The 23,541-nt window shown below is 43.2% G+C and overlaps 1 protein-coding gene across 3 annotated transcripts; it reads right to left on the reverse strand.

Moving 5' to 3' along the window:
- On the reverse strand, positions 1 to 22,666 carry LOC119217536 (zinc finger protein 638-like). Of its 3 annotated transcripts, none has more exons than XM_062564215.1 (24): positions 22,515 to 22,666; positions 12,304 to 14,032; positions 10,009 to 10,070; positions 9,004 to 9,033; positions 8,327 to 8,520; positions 7,902 to 8,080; positions 7,297 to 7,512; positions 6,885 to 6,983; positions 6,675 to 6,712; positions 6,494 to 6,588; positions 6,343 to 6,374; positions 4,766 to 4,882; positions 4,471 to 4,602; positions 4,334 to 4,375; positions 3,872 to 4,009; positions 3,621 to 3,785; positions 3,055 to 3,474; positions 2,476 to 2,937; positions 2,218 to 2,385; positions 1,947 to 2,112; positions 1,365 to 1,574; positions 1,171 to 1,272; positions 945 to 1,066; positions 1 to 264 (listed from the first exon to the last, which is right to left on the reverse strand). In XM_062564215.1, the coding sequence occupies exons 1-24, from the start codon at positions 22,580 to 22,582 to the stop codon at positions 208 to 210; spliced, it is 5,043 nt and encodes a 1,680-aa protein (XP_062420199.1). In that variant the 5' UTR covers positions 22,583 to 22,666; the 3' UTR covers positions 1 to 207. The 3 variants fall into 3 exon arrangements, with proteins under 3 accessions (XP_062420199.1, XP_037327154.2, XP_062420200.1); XM_037471257.2 differs by lacking the exon at positions 22,515 to 22,666 and adding an exon at positions 14,134 to 15,110; XM_062564216.1 differs by lacking the exon at positions 9,004 to 9,033.
- Between the last annotated feature and the right edge of the window lie 875 nt (positions 22,667 to 23,541).

Genomic DNA, 23,541 nt, shown 5'->3' on the forward strand with positions numbered 1-23,541 from the left:
TCTAGTCAAATGGTTTATTGACGTGCACAGTCCTTACAGACAACTCGCTCACAGTTTCTACTCATTTTATGTTAGTTGCACATGAAAAGATCTGTAGCAGATATTCAAAGACATAAGACTAATCTACATCAACGTGAGAATTTGGACCCTTTGTAGAAATGATGAGACAACACAACAAGAGGGGAATGGTAAATTCAGTCAGGATCTTCAGATGGAGTCCGGTTTGACCGACACATCCGCAAGGTCCGTGGTCTTCAAGTATTTCTAGAAGAGAATGAACAAGGAAACTGGATTAGACCGGAGTATTCCAGCCAAACACATGGCTGAAGGTACTGAAAGCTGCATTACAATAAGGGCCCAAGCAGTTTGAATTGTGCTCCATTAGAAGCAAACCCATTTAACAGATTTAAATAACAGACTAACACCGTATTACAGGCTAAACTCCAAATAGCTGAGAAAGAGGCATGTGACCACGGAGCACACACTGTCACTAACTGAAGAAATCCAATAAAAAGACACAAGAGATAAAAATATAAGCTGAAGTGTCAAAGTGAACCATGACATTCCATGCACATCCACAAGGAGTCAGCGAACAGTGGTCCTTTCACTTTGACCATCCAATATACCTTCAGTAACTATTAGCATGGAAGCACTAACATTAGCAGATAATTATCTTTTTGTATAAGAGACATTACATAGACATAACAATAAGCACGCACACACAAATCACAAAACATAAAAAATAATAAGTCTGAAATAATGCTTTTAATGCATAAGTCAGGTGGAGTATCGCCCGTCCAGCACCAGCAGATTGATGTGTTACATATGTGTAGTCGATGGAACAGCTGAGACCGGCACTACAGCTCAGGAGCCTCAATCCAAACGAGCCAGCAATCTTTTTCAACACAAATGAGTGTGTGTGTGTGTGTGTGTTTGTTGACTACCTGGAGGTTCTCATAGTGTTTGAGGGTCTTGCAGTGGTTTCTCTCTGCCTCTTTGGCTCCAGTGAAGAACCTATTACATACTTTACAGAAGAAACCCGTCTTTGGGACCAGGTACTCCAAACCTGTGGACAGACGCACAGAGACATGCCTATGTACACTGTCGAATAGTCAGACACTCAATATGTGCAAAGCCTCCCATGGGGAGTACAGAGAGAACGCGTCTCACCAACTGGGCTGCTGGGGTTAAAAGGAGGGAGGGAGTGGGCTGTTGGGAACTTCTTGTGCACAGCCTCCTGTGTGCTGGAAGCTTCAAACTGCGCATGCGTTCCTGTGAGACACAGATGAGCATTTTAGATCTGGAACAGGGACTACGAAGAGCCGGTCCTGGATCTTACTGCTGCCACTCAAATTAAACCGTACCATTGTCCACTGTATTTTGGTCCTGCTTCTTCTCCTCTTCCTCTGTTTTGTCAAACGCTGTGTGCTCCATTGTAGTGTGATTGTGGCTGAGTGGATTCTCCCCGTTCTCCCTCTGGGAAGCCACCACTACTTCTGGGCTGTTAGTGGAGGCTTCAGCGGACGCTGCAGGTTCAACTTCAGTGGTGGAGTCCAGAATGATGACACACATTTCTTTAAAAAATACAAATACAAAACCTTAAAATCCCAAAAATGTCTTAGGTGTTGTTCTCCCACCACCGAGCACATTTGGTACTGGAAACCTTTTATTTGTTTTTCATTCAACTTTTTTTCTTGAAAAACAGGGCTAGACGCTCTCGATTACATCCACTAGTCCCTCAACACATTTCCCAAGCCTTTTTTTTCACAGCGATATGAGAGAAACAACTATTTCCAGTTTAACTTCCCAACAGTAGCTTCAAATAAAGATAAAAATAATGCCAAAATCTTTTCATCAATGGCTACGTTTGTTTTTCTACAAATAATCAAAAGATGGCCACTTGGTAACCATATAATCATTTTTATAAAAGAACAGAAAAATGGCACCTATCGGAGGTGTGGTCTCCGGCCCTTCTGGTGGATATGTTGGTGCAGATGTTGGGCTGGCTGGAGTCTCCCCCGACTCACAAACATCTGACGTCACATCACCCGTCACCAGGGGTGCTGGGACATCCAACACTGATGTTTCCGTGGAAACCTCCATGGGCGTGACCTACAAAAAGAAAACAGGAAGGGACCTGTGATGTCCGTACGTTGTAAAAGATTTAAATCCCAAAACCCCCAAAAAATTGCCACAGAGAAGAGGGTGCTCGTGTACCCCTGGAGTTTTCTGTTGGACGGATGTAGGAGCATCCTCCCCTCCCTCAGCGGTTTCCATGGGAACAGAGGGGAAAGTAGCGGAAGGAAGGTCGTTCACATCTCCAACTTCATCTACCGTCACAAAGTCACTTAAGTTGAATGGGAAGCCATCAAACTCCTCGTCCACCTGATTCCATGACAGGACAAACAGCAGAATGAGCAAAGGAAAAAAGCGGAGCGTGAACACTTTGGGACTTGGATGTGTTTTTTTTATTACCATTTCAGCCTCTGCTTCAGTGTTGTTGTACTGTCCATCACTCCAGGAGCTCTGCTTGTGTTCCTCTGACCAGGAGAATGACCGTGACCCTGACCGAGCTTCACTGTAGGCTCTCTTCCTCTCCCGCCACTCTCTTTCTCGCCTCTCCTCCTTGTCCCTTCTGGCCTTTTCATTGTGCTCCCTCTCTCGCCTGGTTCGCTCCTTCTCACAGTTCCGCCTCTCCTTTTCCCTCCTCTCTCGGTCCCTGGCCTCCTTCTCCTTCCGTGTCCCCTTCTCTTTTAGCTCCTTCTTCAAGTGGTCCTCTGTGTGGTCCTTGGCCAGCACTTTGGTCTCCTCAGTTGCTTTGTTACTCTGCTCTGTCTCCGTCGGTGTCCCACCTTGTCCCCTGTTGGTGGGAGCTGCTGGGCCCACGGTTCTGGTTCTGCACTCCACAAGAAGTGCATTCACCATCTCCTGTGTAACCTGATAGCACGGGGATGACAAAACCCACACGCATCAATTTCACATGTTGCAGGTTTCTAAACGTTGCAACACATTCAGGCTCCGAGAGCAGCAGCCGTTCTGTTCTGGATACTTTACCTTGGGGAGCTCTGGCATGGCCGCCTCCTGGGAAGCCGCTTCGCCTTCAGAACTACAAGTCTTTGTCTCTTCACCAGCAGCTGTCTGGTTATCAACACCTTTGGTCTCCTCCACTGTCTCCAGAACAGTTTCAACATCTGATCTTTCCCTCAGGTGTGTCTCCAGATCTGCTTCTGGTTGGGTTTGTGGTGTAGCCAACGAGTCAGAAGCAGCAACAGTGAGCATGTCTTTTTGCATGTCCTCATCTTGGCTCCTGTTTGCTTTCAAAGCTTGGTCTTCACCAACCACCTCGTCAGTGCTATGCAGCTTTGCATCCGCTCCAATCCCCGCCAATGGAGATTCTGAATTATCTGTATGTGTTGTCTCTTTGTCTGCAGCTGCTGCTGCTGCTTGGCTGCCTTTGCCAGCTGCAGGGGGTCCCTACAATCAGAGACGGGGAGCTATTGAGTGTCCATCAAACCCACGTTCAAGCTGCAGAATTGTATGGCAATACTGGACAAAGGGTTTACTAAATGAACGTTGCGTAAATGAATGACCAGTGCAAATCCTTTATCAAAGCCACCAACCTCGGCTGGCTCCAGGGATGCCGGGATGACTTTGGTCTGTATGGTGGCCTTGGGGTCAGGCTTGCGGGAGAAGAACAGCGGGTTGTTATGGATGATGCATGGAAACTTCTGGAAGCGTTTGTACACAGACAAGGCCATAGCTGCAGTCGCCATCTCACAAATGACCTTAGCCGGAAGAGACAGGTGAGCAGTGTGTGAGACATGTCTATGTGGAGAGAACACAGCCTAAAGAGCCAACAAACAGCCCTCACCGTATTGTTTAGCTCTAGCGTCTTCATGACAGTACCAAAGCGTCGCACCAGTTTCTGGACCTCGGCGGGGCCAGACGGCGTGTTGGGAACATTACTGATCACCAACAGGGAGCTCCAGCCGACTGCAGAAGAACTCTCCTGCAGGATGCAAAATGGCTCAGTTCAGCTTTTCACCATTGGATCATAGTCAGGTGAATAAATGAAGGCGTCACCGCTGCCTGAAACCACATCAATCATAGTTTGGATTGTCCATTCACTCTTTGTGTACGTTTGTAAGAGGACTTGTGGGGCTCTGAGAGGTAGCCAATTTGGGATTTCTAGGGATTTGCAAAGAAGTAGGGTCATTAACCTAACCCCCACTAACCTAAGTCCGGAGCAGTTGCATCAAAGTTAATTTCATGTATCTTTTTTAAATGAAGAAAACACATTGGGACATGGAAGGACGCTGGTCCAAATACTCACTAATGGGTCCAGTGATCCCATCAGCAGGTTGTAGAGAGCCACCTGTTGAAAGAATGGCACTGCTTTACGGCCATGGTTCTACACACTAAACCGTAGAGGAGGATCCATGCCCAAAATGCTGGGACACTGAGTCCTACCGGGGTGTTGAGACCAACGCGCGGCCTGAGATGAGTCATCTTCAGCTCACTGTCTTCAATCTTTGCAGGCCTGGAGGCGTTAACTTTCACCATCTCTTGAGCAATCTCCATGTCTGCCACTGACACAAGGACCTAGTGTAGGAGAAGAGGTATTTTTTAAATAACAGTCTATAATGTATTTATAATATAAATAATGAACTAAGTTTATAAAACACATAAAAGACTCTGAAACAGCTGCTTTGGAGCCTCGTCTAGCCGGTTACTGCCGCCCAGTTGTGCGTTGTGTCACACTGACCTTTCCCATTTGTGTTGCCGTGATGACGTCCAAGGGAGTTCCGAAGGTCTGGACCAGCTGGAGGATGTCGCTCTCCGCCCAGCCGCTCGCAGGAAGCCCCGAGATCAGCACCATGCTCTTTTGTAGACACATTGGATTGGGATGTAAAACAAGATGCAAAATAACTCAACATTGTATTGCAAGTGATAGATTTTAAACTACGGTGGCCGAGAAGGTTCAGACAAATACAAAAGCAACAACACAACCGCAAATGCCACAACGCAACACAAAATACAAAAGGCACATCACAACCGCAAATGCCACAACACAACACGAACGCCGCAACACGAAAATACAAAAGCCACATCACAACCGCAAATGCCACAACACAACACGAACGCCGCAACGCAACACGAAAGCCGCAACGCAACACGAAAGGGAAAACGGAAGTAGCTGCCCACGGGAGCGAGCATTTTGGAGGAACGCCCACGGGAGCGAGCGTATTTTGGAGGAACGGAGCTGGAGGATGCCAGATCGTTTAAGAAGTAAGTGAAACATGATTCCTTGCGGCTACAGTTAAAGTAAGGAATCATGTTTCACTTACTTCTTAAACGATCTGGCATCCTCCAGCTCCGTTGTTACGTGCCGACTGGTTTTTGAACCTACTGGTTTGGCTACGCGTGCGTGTTTGTTTTGCCCCGACAGCGGCAGATGTTGTCTGCCTCGGTCACCTGATCCGTCACACATTCGCAAACATATTGCTGAAAATGTTCAAAATGCATCCCATATCCAATGCAGCGATTATGATTGTATAAGTGAGCACTACATCACTGCTACGTATAAAGAAATAAATAAAAGAACATACGTTTATTAAAAGATCGCCACAACCTGGATTCGAACCCGCAGTCGAGCAAAATAGCAAAACTTTATAAGACGGCGGCGCTACGCCGTCGGCCAACCGAGCTGTCAAATGCCGCTACTGATTTCACTACTTATCATGAAATTGAAAATCGTCAGTGGCAAGAACATCTTTTGGTTCAGGGTGAGCCAAGACAACTGGTTTTTGGTGGCGTAGCGTGAAATACATAGTTCTGTCAGGTTTTCTAGCACATTGCCCAAGTAGGATTACTCTCTTAATAACATCTAAACGCGTAGCCAAACCAGTAGGTTCAAAAACCAGTCGGCACGTAACAACGGAGCTGGAGGATGCCAGATCGTTTAAGAAGTAAGTGAAACATGATTCCTTACTTTAACTGTAGCCGCAAGGAATCATGTTTCACTTACTTCTTAAACGATCTGGCATCCTCCAGCTCCGTTCCTCCAAAATACGCTCGCTCCCGTGGGCGTTCCTCCAAAATACGCTCGCTCCCGTGGGCAGCTACTTCCGTTTTCGCTTTTGTGTTGCGTTGCGGCTTTCGTGTTGTGTTGTGGCATTTGCGGTTGTGATGTTGCTTTTGTATTTGTCTGAACCTTCTCGGCCACCGTATTAAACAGTAAGGTACAAAAACGGTACAATAAAGCAGAATACGTCAAGAAAATTAAACAGAACATTCTGGATTTGGTCGACAACTTTTACAATGTATGTATGTGTCATGTACCTCATCACACGTCTTCTGGTGGGCCTCGCCTACTGCAGCGTCAAGGGGAAGATATGGGGGCTATAGTTAGTATGTTTTCAACACTACATACACAAGCCATGACGCCTGCACCCCTTCACACGGACAGCATTAGTGGTACATTGGCACTCACTTATTTTGTCGCCAGGTGTCGCAGCCTCACAGATCTTCGTCTTGCTACCAGAGTCTTCCTCAGCGTCCCCTTTGTCCTGCGCTGGCGGCGGTTTGCTGTGGAAACCGTGGAAACCAAATGATTCAGAGTTGAGTGGAAATGGGCAGGGTGAACGTGCAGGACACGGGAGACTGTGACGAACCTGTTGGTCGTGTCCAAAGACGGGCCTGCTTCAGTTTTCTAAAAAGAAATCGGATAACATTGGTTTACTAAAAGTGGACAGCAGACATTTTGTGATGAACATCTCCTTCTGCAACGTACTTTCAACTGATTTTTCATCATATTGTTATGTACCTAAGGGTTAAATGGGATGTGCAATTCATGCAAGATATAAACACGTTGCAAGCAGTACCTTTGCGATTGAAGCAGTGATCTGTTGGCCTCTGATGGAGAGAGTTGTGGAGCTGGCCAAAGTCAGGGCGCATTCCGCCTTCACCATGCACACAGATGCCTGCAGCAGGGGAGGGAGACACAGTTATGATGTGGGGCCAGACATCGCTCAGCAAGACAGAGGCAGGAAAACTATCCACGGCCTCTGCAGGGACTGTAGGCTGCTGTAGATGGAATAAATGCGACTCTTGACAAACCAGAGGAAAACATCATGTTGAACTGAAATGGCCAAATTCAACTTAGCTTAACTTGGCCCTAAGCTAAAATATTTACAACATGAGCTTATGAGCCTTTTCAAGTTATCAATGAACAACCTTCTCATTGTGTTTATTCATCTTTCTTTACTAAAATACTGCTGTAGACCTGAACAGCACCTTTTGTCCTTCCCCGGTCTGCCTCTCCTCCTCCGAGCACGCCATGAGAATCACATTGTTGATCTTGCCGAAGGACCCCACCAAGTCGGTGACATCCTGCTCGGACGCGTCCTTCGGGATGCCTGTCAGATACACCAGACGATTTGCAACAAACGAGTCCTGGGAGGCGGGAGGAACCATTTTCTTCTTCCTCTTGGCTGGTGGAACTTTGGCAGACTGGAAGTCAACAGCAGAGGTTTCTAGGTTAGTTTTAGGGGAGCACCAGGTTTGAGACAATGCGAAGAAAGATTTCATCAAGTATTTCAATAAATAGTAAATGCTCCGTTTATTCTAGGTCTATAGGTTGTTTTTTGTTTTTAACTGGCTATAATTGAACATCATAATCTATAGTTTGCCGATATGTTGGTTAACCATCTTTCTCCGAGCCATTTGATGGAGTCCTTTAACTACTACTACGGCACTTTCTGAAGAGGCATTTGGTCATTTTACTCAGGAATAAAAGGGCTTCTGAAAAAAGAACAGACTGCGTATCGCTCTGGATGAAATCATTGGTTGTTCCTCTCATCAGTTACTCTTTGACAAGCATCAGCAGCCTTTGCACTTGCCGACTTGGATGCCTTGGTTCCGGTCTTCGTCCCATTCTTCCCCGTTTTGGTGAAGGTCTGCAGTGGTCCATGTTTGGAGCTACAACCCGCCTTAGAGGAGGGTGGATGTTGGCCGGCTCCAGGCGAGAACTTGTTGAAATCCTCGTGAGGACGCTTCACGCCCCTTGGAGGAAGACACTCTGTAGACGAAAACCGAAAAAGTAAAACAGATATCCACAAGTCACATTTTAAATGGTTTCATGTAAAGTGGAATACTAACATGTCCACTGATGTTTTGCTCCTAAAATCCACAACAAAGACTTATATAGGTTTTGTTTCATTTTTAATCCAATAAATGTAAACTGAGAACCTTGCATAACCGCATTTGTGCAACATGATAATGTTCACGCTGTGAACTCCCCACTTCCATCTTAAAAGTGGTCTACCTTTGTAGTATTGCAGACGGGCCTGATTGTGAGGTGAGAAGGGGCCCTTGTTCGCCCTATGGGGACGGGGGGCCACTTTTCTGCCTAGAGGAGGACTCGGGGTGCGAGAACCAGAGAGCGAGCGAGACAAAGAGTGGGATGGAGAGTGGGTCTTGGGGTCCCACGGAGCCCGGCTGCCAAATGGTCCGCTCCGACTGGGTAAAAGATGACATTTGTTAACAGTTAGTGAAGCAAAGTGGATTGAGACAAGCGGTAGTCCAAAGGTCGCTCTACATTGGCATGGATTCGTGGTTTGGTGCTGACTGAGGAACAGGACTGGTTAAGATTTCAATATTCTAAAAATCAATGTGGATTCATCTGGCTTTGCATTCATTCACAAATGACAAGTAGGCGTCGACAGAAAGCAGTTACTGGCGGAATGAATCATGTTGAAAGAGGAGAAAGTTATTCACATCGCTTAATCGGAAAAAACATCAAATCTTTTTTCTACTTTCCACGTCCTGTAGTATTACTGTACACACCATACCTGAAACAACAAATACAACATGTCGGATTGGACATGCATTGAGGACATTTGAAATGTGGAGACACGGCACATATCAGGACCCACTCCTACTGGCTGCTGGTCACGGCTAAAAACAGATGAATGGAAACGTAAGAACCAGAGCACAACTGACCTTGGTAGATATGGTTTCCAGCCAGGGTACCTTCAGAGACGCACACAAACACCTGTTAGAATGGCATTTCACATGTTCTACTCCTAAAGTCGGAGGCGTCGACAAAGATGTACTATTTCACATCTGCATCATCTTCTGTGATGTTCTGTAAAATCTCAAATGGTTGCCTGCACAGGTAGGTCCACTCTTTTGGTTCTAAGCCCTACTCATCAGTTGCGTGGTTGGCACTGCTCAAACCAATTTCTCAATAGGAAAACAAAGATGGAGGCCAGGGACATGTCTCTACGCATATGGGGGACTAAACTGTTTGCTGCGGTCAGTCTCGGTCTCACCGCTTTGGTGACGTATGGACCAAATGGCAGAATTACACTGACATAAAAACTCTCTGGGAAGGGACCAGCTTTCTTCCATCCATCCATTCTGTGACTGCACTGGCTTTTTATTTTCAGTTTTGTTATAAAATAAATATTGAGTCGATATTAATGATGACAGACCTCTAGATCCAGACATGAATTCTTTACAACAGCACAGCAGCCGAAAGCACATTGGACTCTAAGCTTTACTGTTACCAAAGATTGATTTATCCCATTTTTTTATTTGGTTCTCATGTTTGTCATTTTTGACTGCTCATCCCAAAACTAAATGCAACAAATGATTTAAGAATACTGAAGATGCAAGGCTTCAGCAGATCATTACAATCTCCTCAATGCAGATTGTTTGAAAGCTTGAACCAATTAACTGGTCATTTTGATTGCACTTTATTCCCAGTCCATTGGATTACCCTTGATTTTTGGTCAATTTTATGGATGAATTTAATTAGTAAATGTCCTGTCCTGGTTTCAGGAGCATTTTTAACCAGGTCACATGTTCTCTGATCGATTAACTAGTTTGGTTGCTAAGCTAACCACTCATTTGCCCATTTTCTTGCTACACTTTGTGTGTGCGTTTTCAGCGGTTTCACACATGGTCAACAATGTTAAATGAACATTCACTCTTAGTACTGACTTGTTGCGCAGGTCTCTGCAGGCAGCCGTGTGGTTGACGGTGTTAACATGGTCAACCCAGTCCTGAAGAAAAACGACAAGCAGAAGAGCAAGATATTACAATAAGAAACAAATAGAAGCAATCCTAGTCAAAGCTTTATAGTCACATGAATACAATCAGAGAAACCAATCAAATGATGAATTGACCTACAGTACTGAGACAAAGGCTCGAGAGGATCTTTGTGCCTCAACTTTTAATATAGTGAAAAGCCTGATCGAACCCTTGTCAACAATTAATTTCCCGTTACAAGTATTAGCAGAACTAAAACATTCTTAAACTAGTGTTCTTTATCCAAGTCACTTTTCATCATCATCATCCCAAACGTCTCCCTGATGGAAATGCTATAGTCATAAGAATTGATTGGGGTCCTGCCCCTCTCTTCCACACACACCACAGGTTTCCATGGTTACACCTTGCTTAACACCTGTTGCCATCATTATTGGTCACATTTATATTACCATAACCGGTTGTACTGCCATAACTATTCACTGCTGTCGCTTGTGTTAGTAGCTGCAATTTCTCCATCATCATCTGCTCACTACTCTCAATGGTTTATCATCGATGTCATATACATTGAATTATACATCCTTTGGATTGAACCGTGTCCATCCTCCCTAAGCTTTCTTCCCCATAAAAGGTGTGATGTGTGTGGGGACAGAAGATTTCACGTTTACAGATTGTGAATCTGTTGCAAGATCATTACATGCAATTGATTGAGGATTTATTGAACTTACACTCAATAGGCTACACCTCGTTGTCTCATTACATGTTTTGTAGATTTGTCAACCTTTATTTAAAAGATACATTTGTCTAATGAGAAAATGTATGTAAAAAGAAATTAAATTGATTCTTTTGTTCAAATATGGCAGACTTTTGAAAATGCCACACCTTATGTGAAAGAAAAAGAAGACAATCACTCAACTACGGGTAGAACAGATGCAGCGTTACAAACCACTTTAAAATACCATGGTCAACACCATTTAAAATGAAAAACTCCAAAGGCCAGAGAACAAAATGGAGTCTGTTCAACTGTTGAACAATCTAAACATTTATACTATATTTATGAGAAAATGTATAATTGTATGTTGTGGACGTCCTCCCAATCCAATAACAGATTAGTAAACGTACATTCTGAGGATGACAGTAAAAGTAACTTGATTAGCTGGACCCATAACGTTCAATGTCATACATTAGCCCATTGACAACTGGGTGTATTCCAGGAAAACAATGGATTGGGGAAAGGTTCTCTTATGAACTGTTTGAAGGGCCAGCATTGTTTAAAAATGTGTTGTCAACCTTCAACCTTTCCCTGGGAACTTTAAACAGCATTAGTATTCATATTAATGCTGGAGTTTTTGAGCTTGAACTTGGGCATAGTGCCATGAAGTTAATGAGCAAAACAGGCTAGACTTCACACATGAAACATCTTGTTGAGAAATTGTAGTATTTGAAAAATAAGTTGTTTTAATAATGGGCTTCAGCAATCAGGGTAGCGCAGTGCGAGGGGCTTTTTGGGCCACGTCGCACACTGATACTTTAAAGCCTGCTATTTCAGGCAAAGGGGGAGAAAGCCCAAGTGGAGATGTGATAGGAAGAGCACATGACATCCAAATTAGAGTCATTTTACAATCAAATGAACCACGGCACACAGGAAGGTTCTTAAAACAACAAGTAAATCCATTGTTAACCTAAGGACATGAGAAGGGAAATTAAGTGATTAGTAGATCCCATCTTGTAAGTAAATGCAGCACTGCATCGGACATCACTAATGGTGGACACCTGCAGTTCTGACTATGGAGGGTACAGATAATGCTTTCGAAGGAAAGTGCAGTACGGTGGCATAGCTGGGATTCAATACTCCAAACAATGCTGGATGCATCATTTCGAGTAGGGTCAGAGTCTGTGATCCTGTCTTCCGACAGAACTGGTTGTACGGTGCTTAACCAAAACTACTTCTACAACTCCTGACCATCTATAATCCGAAACACACACATTAAGTACTTTTCTTTTTGAATGTAGGTTTTATTCCTGTGACATTGTTTGTAGCCCCCCGGGAAGATACCTCTGATGTAGAGCAACTGTACCTAAGCTAATTTAAGCTAATTCATTTAAATATACATTTTGAACCATGCCGAACAGTACTTGATTGACATCAGATTAAACTTTTAACAAATGCCTGGTGAAGAAAAGTTTCCACAATATAACATGTGACTGTATTCAACTCAGACATCGGTACAAGGGTATGTTGGCACTCACCTTTTCCTGATCACACTGTGCGTGGCACAGGGAGCAGGTATGCGGATACACCTTTGGCGACACAGCTGAGAAATCGCTTATCATGGTGGGGGTCGGTAACTTTTTGCTGCTGACGCGTGGTCTTGAGCCAGACGAAGAGGACAGAGACCGTCTCGAGGATGCTTCGCTCTTGGCTTCAGATGGGGGCCTAGGTTTGGGTGCGTCGCGCCTGTAGTCCCGGTCCAGATTACGAGATTTGGATGACCGTGGAAATTCTCTCCCAGGTGACCGAGTGCTCTTGCGATGGTCGCTACTCGTCCTGCGATAGTCCCGGTCTCCGTGCTTACTCGAATCATTGTGTTCCAGACGAACTTGCCGCCTTGCCACTTTCTCCAACTTTGGAGCTGACGAGGACGGAAACATTTTGACTGTCCTTTCATTAGAGAGGCGTTCTCTCTTGAATATTTCTCTGGTACCAGTCTCTGCCTTTGCCCTACTGGCATGACCATAGTCAATGACTTTACCTGCAGTCTGTGTAACAGTAAGAAGGCTGGGTACTTCTGGTGAGCGTGAACGTTTCAAGGGCGAGCGGGAAGGAGGCAGCGGCATATCGTGAACACTGCGCGAGAAGGACAATGACGACGTAGAGGCCACAGTTTTCTGGTTGCCCGACTTGTTGATTTGGATGTCACGAAGTATGAATGGTAAAGTATCTGGGGTCAGCTGATCGTCAGGGTAGTGACTCAGCACTTCTAAGTCCTCATTTGAGAGTCCAAAGCTAGCCAGGATGCTTCCCGCACTCTCTGGTGTGTACAAAGCATGACCATCCCCACTGCCACCACTTCCGCCAGCATTGGGATGTCGTGCTTGGGGGGATGGTGAGTCACTTACTGGGGCTGTCCAGCTTGGGATGCTTGTTCCAGCAAGGCTGCTCTGTGGCTGCTGTTGAGGCCCCTGTTGTCTTTGGGACTGATGGCTAGCACTGGGCGGAGGACCCGCAAATAGTTTAGTTGGAGGTTGGTAGCTTGACCAGTCTACTCCTGGCTGGTGACCAGACTGATTATCCGAGGAGAGTGTCATTGGGTTAGAACTGAAACTTCCGTGTTGACTGATCCCAGAAGCAGAGCCTTGGTTCTGGTGTTGGTTCGGATGGTTCATATGGTCAATGTGGCGGTGATCCACATCTCTAGCACCCCGGATAGCCAGGGCAGACTCCAGCTCATCAGGAAGCTGTGTAGGACGAGGAAACGGGAAACCCATCACCGGCGACAGCATATTCGAGGGAGGACGACTCTGATTCTGATTTGGGGGTTGCTGATGAAGAGGAGGTCTCAGTCCACTAGAGAAAGGCGGTGTCCCTTGTTGTTGCGAGTGCTGGTGATACATGGCAGCAGAAAGACTTGAGTTTCTGTATGTTTTTCCGTTTGTGCTCACGTTAAACCCAACTGATGAAACCTGCCGTCTATTGAGAAGACTCAGGAGGGCCAGGTGAGGCGGCAGTGCCAATCCGTTGTCGTTGTGACACTGGTTGCCAATGGTGATGGTCGCTAGTGTAGCAAGCTGCTGGAGAGCAATCTGCACACGAGTCTCAATCTGAGCCAATCGGAAAGATGTCACTGCAGCAGCACCAGCCACAGGTCCAAATAGGAAATGGGTCCCTCTGGTGTTGTTGGCCAGGGGGAATGTTGCACTGGGCTCCAAACGAAGGGTAGGAGCAAGGTGCAAATGTCTGTCAGTGTGCACAGCGAGGCTGTGAGGTGGAAAGCAGAAATATACTATTACAGCACGTCTCAGTTCTCATTTTTTTATGGTTTCTTTCCTTTCCTATTTGTGAAAGCACCAAGAAATCACCTCAAGTTGTATTTCTTGTAGTCCCACAGTGCTTTTCTTTGAGGACAGGGAAAGCAAAGCAACATTATGCAAGACAGAAACTATTGATTAAACCTGCAAGGACACTACAGACATGAAAGCTCTGGGCCATATAGAAATAATAAATATCTGCCTGCCCTTAAAGAAAGACTACATAACCTTCTATGGATGTTTACTATTTGAACATAGCAGACTTTGTCCAAACATTAATTAGGCCATTCAAAGCACAACAGAACAATTTATTTTTTTAAATACTCCCTGCAAGCTATATACATCATGGCCATTTCGCAAATTCCAAAGCACACTTACCATTTCCTGGAACGAAATGAACACATAAGCAAAATGCAGAGAACTTTGCTTTGCATAGAGCCAGTAACACACAATTTAAAAATGGTAACACTAAACAAACACTTGTGTGTGTAGAACAACATGTAGGCTTGTATGACATTAAATATGGTTTACTAGTCAAAAAAATAAGTCTAGTTGGTGCTTCTTTTCACTGCCAGTGCCGATTGAAATACTTGTCTTATACTACTCTGGTGACGGTCCTAGCCAGGGCTGTTGTGGGAAAATTAGAAGTAAACTAGACATTTTGTGATCAGCCAAACCTCACCATGACACAAAGCAATTGAAGCAAATTGCAAATGTGTGAGGATAAGTCGTACTGCATCTTTACTTTCTGAAAGAATTAAAGATGAAAGTAATTAATTGCGTTGGTCCCGGTCTTAATGCAATGTTGTGCGAACTGTGCATTGAAAAAGGGGGGCACCCCTATGGAGCCAAATCCAGGTCAAAATTTTTCTTCATTCGAAGAAAAAAAATGTGAAACTGAAAGTTTAAGTTTTGTTATTGAACATTGAAAAATACAACACTGTATTCAAAATAAAAATAAGTGGACGAATAATATTTTTATATTTTATTATTTTTTTGAATAAAATATTTTTTTTCATTCTTCACTTGTATTGTATATTCACTGTATTATATTTTTCGGTTGCAGATTTTATATTTTTAGATTCAAAACTTTTTTTATCTGTCCTCAGCCTGATTTGTTGAGCGGTCACTCATGATGACACGCCACGCCCCCTACGCCACATCAGGATCAAAAGTCAATGTGAAAAAAAAGATCTGACGGCAAAAAAAAAGGTTTTGAACCTGACAATATAAAATCTGCAACCAAAAAATGTAACACAGTGAATATCAAAAAATAAATAAAAGTGATGAATGAAAAATAATATTTTATTAAAACTGAGTCAAAACTTTATTCCACCCGAAAATATTTTTCGTCCAATTATTTTTATTGTGAATACAGTGTTGTATTTTTTCAATGTTCAACATCACAATAATCACAAAAATCACCCGAATGAACAAAACTTTTGACCCCCACCCCCATGAAAACCTCTCCCATGGATAATCAGGCAAGTACAAAGTAAGACAAGAAGAAGATCAAATGCAGTTTAAAAACGTTGTTATGGTTCACACATCATCGCATTAAGACCGGGACCAATGGTATTATTAACGTACTTTCAAATACGATGATGAGGTAACAACTTCCCATCTAAACAGGCCCAATAAAACATTAATTCTTTCAGCAATTGAAGATGCATTAGTATTTATCCTGGCTTATTTGGGGTTTGAGTTAAGTCGAGGTCACAAAGGTCTGATCGCAAAATTCATAGTTGACCCACTACTAATCACAGTCATCAGAGTAGTAATTTCAATCGGCTTAGGCAGAAAAATACGAAACTTGGTCTCTTGTGTAATATTACACCAAATTTATTTTGGCTGTTGCAACGGCAAAATACAATGTGGAGGGAACGTTGAAGTTGATAAGATACAATCATTTCTTCTGTGATCGGACCTTAAAGTTGCATGTTTTGCAACATCTTCATAGGGATTTGGTTCTAACAGGGAAAACGGGAGTCATGTATCCACTGAAACCAAGTGTGCATCTAATAGCAGGGTTAAAGCTGTTCCTCACTGCCTGTGAGGGACTGGGATTGATCCCGTACGTGCGATCCAAGCTGGATTTACACCTTCATAAATAAAAATCAAATAGTTTCTTTTAAAAAGGTATTTAAATCAATGATTTTGAATACCATGTATAACCCATTGACACTAATCCAGCTGTTCAAGTCCTGTCGGGCCATAATCCAATATTAAGATAAAGAAAGAAAGACGGGAACAGAAAACTACCAACTGTATGTATTAAAAGAAAAGAAGCAGTTAAAACATATAATCCAAACCTGTGATTGACAAACATTGTGTTGAGCTGCTACAACACTGAACAGACAGACATGTGCATCAATGGTCTGACTATTCAGAGCCTTGGGTGCACACTTTCTGTCACCCGGTTCACACTGAAGGTCAGAGCTATAACTCAAGTTATCATGTTCACACAAGGGATTTCTGTTGCCACATAGGACACACGGGGGGTCTCGCTTTCGCAATTGGAACACCGATAAACTTCATCGTAATGGCCGACGGCAATTCCGGGGGAAAGTCATCTAATCCGAGAAATAGAAATGTGGTGGAGACCCAAGGGTAACGGTACTTTTTTAGGAACAATTGAGCTTGGTTAATCGGTATCGTATCCATGTAGAAGGTGAGTCAACAGCTGCACCAGAGTCCCTGCATGTCGGGTGTGCCGGTTCGGTGCTTCTGAGCAACGGACCTGAACATTTGGATTAAAACTCGTTCAAACCGGCCACATGCAGACCTTCAGCCAAACGAAACCCCAACCGCATGCTTATATGTGCAACTGGGCATACTATGATAGAACAAATACCTAATTTGAGTAGATAGCCAACCACGTAAACCGGGAAATACATCCCCCTCCTATACGTAGAACCACACATAACGGCCATTTTGGGTGTTTTCACGACGTAGCGTTCGCTTTAGCTGCCTAGCGTTAGCTACCGAAAAGAGACCCGTGACTTTTAATGAACACTCGCCATTTCAAAATCCGTTACACATCAAAATAAAAATACCTTTGACCAATGTTCGGTGTGAGACTTTGTTGTTACCGAATAGTCGTGATTCCTTTTCAAGCCGCAGTCTCTAGAATCAGGCTGCGTTCCAACATTGTAGACATCGAGGTGCACTTCCCCCCGCAGTTTTTCAGAATAAAACATCAAGACATATCGAGAAAAAAATACTTTCCTGCTGGATGAAGCTGTTCTTAAAAATGATGTTATACAAACATTAAGAAACTACCGTATGCCTCTAATTAGGTTATTCGTTTCTCGAAAAAAGTATGAAAAATAGGAACAGACTTTTGTTTGTTATTTGGTTGTTATATTGCACATACAGTAGCTGCATCCAAAACGATAGAAATGAGAAAGGTCTGTACTTATTACGTACGTATTTCTCTTTTCTAGTCTTCCACCCACTCATGACACTTTGGATACAGACTTTCTCATTTCTACCGTTTTGGGTGCAGTTTGGTTCGACAAGGTGGCCTTCACCCATTCACAAACTGATGAATGGAGCTACCACACACAGTGACAAATCAGTAACCAACATTCACAAAGCTGTTTGGAGATTTAGTGTTGACAAATCAACATGCGGATTAAAGGAGCCGGATACATCCGCTGATCCTCCAATTGAAAGACAACCCTGGTCTCCACTGAGCCCCAGTTGTCCTTAGGTGCACTCAGTATCTCCACCGGGTGCGTCTGTTAGCTGTTAATAGCGTTATCCTCTGTTACCTCTGCTTTTACAAACATAATGCAGGACTGCTGCCAGCTAACTAGCTCTCTTCCATGCCTTGAGTGGAACAATTCGTAAACCATACCGGAAAAAGATTTCAAATTTTCTTCCCTTTTTCCCTATTGAAGGGTTTTTCATTTCAGATTTTAGGCTATACAAAATAAAATGAATTGAAATTTAAGCAGCTATTGATGACGTCCCTTTCTGGACGATTAAATGTGGTGGGAAGTCAGTACTCAATGACATGATTAAAACAGTATGATGGTCAATAAAAGAAACTTTCTTAAGTCATAATTTTGACTTTTTTATCTAATAATTTTCAACCCTTCTTTTTTTGGGGGGGGGGTGACAGATGCGTGCCATACACACACACAAAAAAACAAAAAATAATGTCGTTGAATGTGCTGCCAAAAACTGCTTGGTCTTAGCATTGTAACAATTTGTGGCATGACCAGTTACTAAGACATGAGGACAATGAGAAATAATGTTGGTAATTAGATGCTAAAATAGAAGAAAGAGATGTAAAGAACAACTTGTCATTGAATGTGATCTGGGTATCTGTTTCTGCAATAAGTTCACACTACTGACCCCACTTAACCTGAATGTCAAGGGTTGAACTTTATAGCAACTTGCTACAGCCCTGCATGTGTTTTTTTCTTGCATGAACATAATCCACATAACATAAATGATGACATTTGAAGCTTGAGGCTTGGTTTAGTTAGAGCTTTGGTAAGTCTCCAGCAAATGATTCCAAGTTAATGTCTCTAAAAGTTATGTTTGTGTGACTCAGTCTAAGTTTCTGTCTGACCACATCGCTCACACATGGACGCAGACACAATAACGAACACACACTTCAGGGACACACCGTGACGACTAAAGTACATTATTTAGAAGTATTAAGGAGCACTTTGTTCAAAATGTTCAGTGTCATTCTTAGTGAACCACTGGCATTGCTTGGACATATCCAGTTATATTCAAGATGGACCACATGCTGCGGTACAGTCCTCATGTTTCCACATGATACTTGTTTTTACACCCAGGCAGCATTCCTATTTCGAGTCATATGAATTACTTAATTAGATCATCTGGATCAAGTGTGACTAAGGTAGTAAATAGTGGATCAAAATACTACCAAGGCTGGGACAAGCTCTCGCTTCATGGAAGTCAATGGGTATGTCCATAGATTTCATACAGCGAATGAACATTGCCACCATGATGTCACGTATTGGTTTGTGGTCTTTTCCATGTTTAGTTTTGACTCTGGGAACAGAAAGTAGACCTGTCCCAGATGAGCTACGGGTTCGTGGTGGTTCACAAGGTATCTGTAGATCAGATCAGGGGTGCCCACACGGGCGACCGAGTAAGCACAAAACTAATGAACAAGCCTCTGTCAGAAGCAAGGGAACTGCCAATATCATTCCATCCATTGTTTATTTCCTTACCCGGATGACTCGCACTGATTGAAGTCAACCATTAATCGCAATTAATCACGATTAAAAGCTTGTTATTGTTTTAAAGACAAATTTGACAAGAAATGAGTATCACTTTAGAAAGTGTGTATTTTAGACATGCCAGAATTCTACCAATCAAATATAATTTATGCGATTCAATTTGTGAATATACGGGGTAATGGATTTGATATTGATTGAACTATATGGTCAGACTTATTTTGCTGACGGACTTGCTATGTGGGGCCTTCCAGATAGGAGACAAGTTAGTTTAGGGGCAAGGCGTTTTTGGCCATTCATTTCAGATGTCCAATCCAATGAACGTTTTAGATTCATCATGAACTGTTGGATGCTGCGGTCCATTTGATCACACAGCTGTGACAACATAATAACATAATAACCAGGTTACTTGAGGTCCATGCAAACATCACAAGCATGCCAACATGGAGAAAAGTGAGCATTAAACTAAGAACCAATGGGTCCATAGATTTCTGGATATCTATCAACTATAACTACATTCAAAAACTACTTTAAAAAGCACTGATCGTGTTGAGAGCAAGTGACCAGCTAATCAACAAAATGTAGAACAGACTAAATATGAGAGTTGTATGTTATATGGAATATGTTTTATTGACGACCTCCCAAGTAATGGTTGCAATCTGAAATGAAAGAGAAGACCGAAGAAGCAATGTTGAAATTCTTCTTCGACAGAAGCAGGAGGAGCAGAAGGAGTCCTGAAGGAGGACGGGAGTAAAGGAGAGAAAGAGAAAAGAACAATTCTAGTCCGTCTGTCAACAACAACTTACTATTAGAAAAATATAATACTCACTTTTTGAGCATTATGTCATAAAGTAACAAAAATAAAATCAGACAGGTGTATGCTTTTAAAACATTGACATTTCCTGACATCTAGTAAGTTACATGTTCTAAAAAGAATGCATAATTGCATATTGCAAAAAATGTTGCTCATTTAAAGTTTGAGGATTAATAGATGATGTGCGTTAACTCAGCAGAGAGAAAATTGTACTATTGTTAAATGGATCTACCATACAATATATATATATATTGGAAAGAAGAGCTTTTCTCCATAATATATTTGGAATTGTCCTCTTATGCTATTTTATTTACTTTAGCATGAATAAAACATTACTGATTGGTGCACGTTCTGCCACATTGCAGGAATCAAAGGATCAGGGGAAACATTTCTGGTGGCCTAAAATGCATTATTCAGCATTCATTTGTACTTAGCTTCACTCACTCTATGCTACTCTATGCTACTGGTTGTTAAAAATCAAGATGGGGAGGCAAAATCACTCAACTCAGGTAGTCAAAACAGCAGTCCAACAGGGGACGACTTCATTAATGACGCAAAAAGAAACTGTGAAATGATTAAAGTTTTAAGTGAAAACACAGACAACTCAAAGGTAGCAAACTGTCTGTCACAAGGTAGTCCCGCCTTAACGCATCCCCTGCTTTATGGTCAGTTTGACTCAAAATTAAGTGTGGTTTACTAAATGAAAAAGACTTGAAACTAGAGATTGAAAGCATAAACTCTTGTTCACTGAGGCAATAAATCAAGAGAGACTTCTAGAGCAGGGGTTCTTAACCTTTTACAAAGTGGCCCGGGGGCCGTTCAAATATTAACACTGTCTTGAATTAACTAGTTAATATCATTCTAGCTTTGATTTGTATTCAATGACTAAATTAAATAATAAAATAAAAGTTTACCAAGCAATGCTTTCCCTCTAGCGTTGGATCTTTGGTTTCCACATGACGCTTTGATTTGGACGCCTTCAATGCTTTGGTGGAGTTATGCTGCGTTCATACCAAAAGGGGGCGGGGCTTACCTCTGTTACTTGTCTCCGTAAAGACTACTTTCCGTTATCCACCATGGACATAAGCAAACGCTATTTCTGCTCTTTATTTGTTTGAATTACACAAATGTCCGAACCGCAAATGCCGTCATTTTTGGGTTCATGGCCGCACGCAGCTTGAATTTCACAGACTCCTCCAGGAAGTGCGTCTGGATGGATGCGGATTCCAGCGCTGCTTCAGGCTGACCAGCAGCCGGTCTGGTGACCTGTTGTGTCGCTCGGTGCCCACGTCCCTCGGTTAGACACCAACTAACTAACTAACAGGCGTTCAGTCTCAGCTGTGTCTCCAGTGAGACTGTTTCCTAAAGTGTCTTCACGCTGTGACAGCAGGACAGCGGAGCATCTCAACGCTGATTGGCTTTCACAATACAGCGTCGGGCAAGTCTTTCCCCCAAATAAAAAATATTTCAACCACGGCCCTCTGCGACCCACAGGTACAGATTGGAAGTGTTTTGCGGCCCTGTAGGTGGCGCTCGCGGCCCAATCGGTTAAGAAATCACTGTTCTAGAGGACCAGAGGAGCACGCCCACCTCGCTGTACTCCAGATATTGCCAATGCAGGTTTTCTGGGGTGAATGATTCAAGTGTCCCTGCTGTGAGGCTGGAAGGGAAATCGTCACTTGTATGTTTCAACAGACAAAGTGTTGAGCAATGGGAAAACTTAGTTAGGTTGTCGAAGCCTGCTGACAAGCAGAGGCCCATGGGATAAGCCTTCAAGATCACAGCTGTCTGCACCAATTGGACAAGGATTCCTCTCAGAAAGAAGCAACGATTTACTGGAACAAGTTAAATATCTGTCGCCGTCATGTTATTTCTAGCCTCTCTATTCACATCCATCAACACTTATGTGTAGGCAAAAAACAAAGTGACAATAGATGAAATACTAATACTATTGATCCACTGCAGCCGACAACAAATGTCATAAGCCCAGTTGTGCTGATTATCATACAGAGACTTTAAAGGCTCACTGTGCTTTTTGAAATTTAGGAATTTTCAAAAAGGCCAAATGAATTGCTGGAAAGTATTTTGTTTTTTATCCTTGCCTTGAGTAACATTTTCACGTTTTTTTGTGTTTATATCCGTTTCCATCATATTCATGAATTAAGTGTTTGAAATTGTGATTTTCAAAAATCTTGCCTCATTCAAAACAAATGAAATGCATAAAGAGGTCCATACAAAAGCTTAGAGGGTGAACATGATGAGCACAGGCCACTGATTTATAAAACAAACAGATGTCACCACATAAAGATGAATGCTTCTTTTCAAACTTTCGAACCTACAGGAAGTTATAAACTGAAGTGTCACTGCCCCTCTCAGCTAACCCTGTTACTCACTGATGAGCTGCTTTTGTGAGGTTAGTGTTGACCCTCTGAGCTCGCTCCTTCTCGCTGAGCTCCTGCATCTCCGGACCACTGTGGGAGCCCGAAAGCACCACCCTCAAAGATCCAGAAAGGACAGACTGAAGAGCCAAAGACGGGACCAATCCAGAATGTGAGACCTGCTGCCACCATCTACAAAGTCCCAACTAAGTGTAAACTTTGAATTCTTGTTGCTGAACACTGCTTCGTGCAGGCGGCCCAGCACACGTATCAAGTGACCTCGCTCTCTCTCTTTCTGCCTCCACCCTCTCTGGCATCTCACAGCATTACACCCGTCTCCCTGTATCACTCATACACACTGAGTCATTTTTATCACCCCCTACACTGTCAGAAATGCATTCTGAAAGTAATAGTTCACTGGCAAAAGAAAGGCATCTCCAATAACACCATATCAATTTGAATATGTGGCATTGAAGTGTTTGTATTACAGTACAACACGCACAACACATTGACAGACTTTGAATTCCGATTGCCTTTAAACTGTATTTAGCTGTTCGTAATACTCAGTCAGGCGGCATCAAGGGTTAAGCCTCTTTTAGAGGATGGTAGGTCACAAGTCATAGCCTCAGGGTCTCCAGTTACACCAGACCGCTGATTCAGAAGCAGAGTGGTCGAGCGCAGGAGGACAGTTAGAGGGGAGTCAGGTCAGACCCATTTAGGAAGATATGGCGACAGTGGAAAGTGGAGTAATGGGTATTTTGGTGCAGTGGGAAAGGGAAGGAGGCAACACTCCAAAATGATCCAGAGGCTTTGGATGATGCTGCAGAAAACCTGGCTCTTGTTGATGCTTTTGTTGATTATGCATCAGTCAGAGACACAATCTTTTATAAGTTAAGTCTCAAATGTCACCGTGAACAAAGAAGAAACAATAGTGGACTCTTACCAATACAGACACTTGTACTAAAAGGTTGCTACGGCAATTTAGCTGTTGCCCCCTCGACCCGACCCTGGATAAGCAGGTTGAAGATGAGATGCCAGAGGT

Source organism: Pungitius pungitius, chromosome 9 (genome assembly GCF_949316345.1).
Source record: "Pungitius pungitius chromosome 9, fPunPun2.1, whole genome shotgun sequence".
Classification (NCBI taxonomy): domain Eukaryota; kingdom Metazoa; phylum Chordata; class Actinopteri; order Perciformes; family Gasterosteidae; genus Pungitius; species Pungitius pungitius.

Coding starts and splice junctions, on each gene's coding strand:
- LOC119217536 (XM_062564215.1), bottom strand. CDS start 22,582: ATGCAGGAGCTCAGCGAGAAGGAGCGAGCTCAGAGGGTCAACACTAAC. Junction 4,376..4,470: donor GCGTTGGTCTCAACACCCCG/GTAGGACTCAGT, acceptor TTCTTTCAACAG/GTGGCTCTCTACAACCTGCT. Junction 4,010..4,333: donor TGGGATCACTGGACCCATTA/GTGAGTATTTGG, acceptor TGCATCCTGCAG/GAGAGTTCTTCTGCAGTCGG.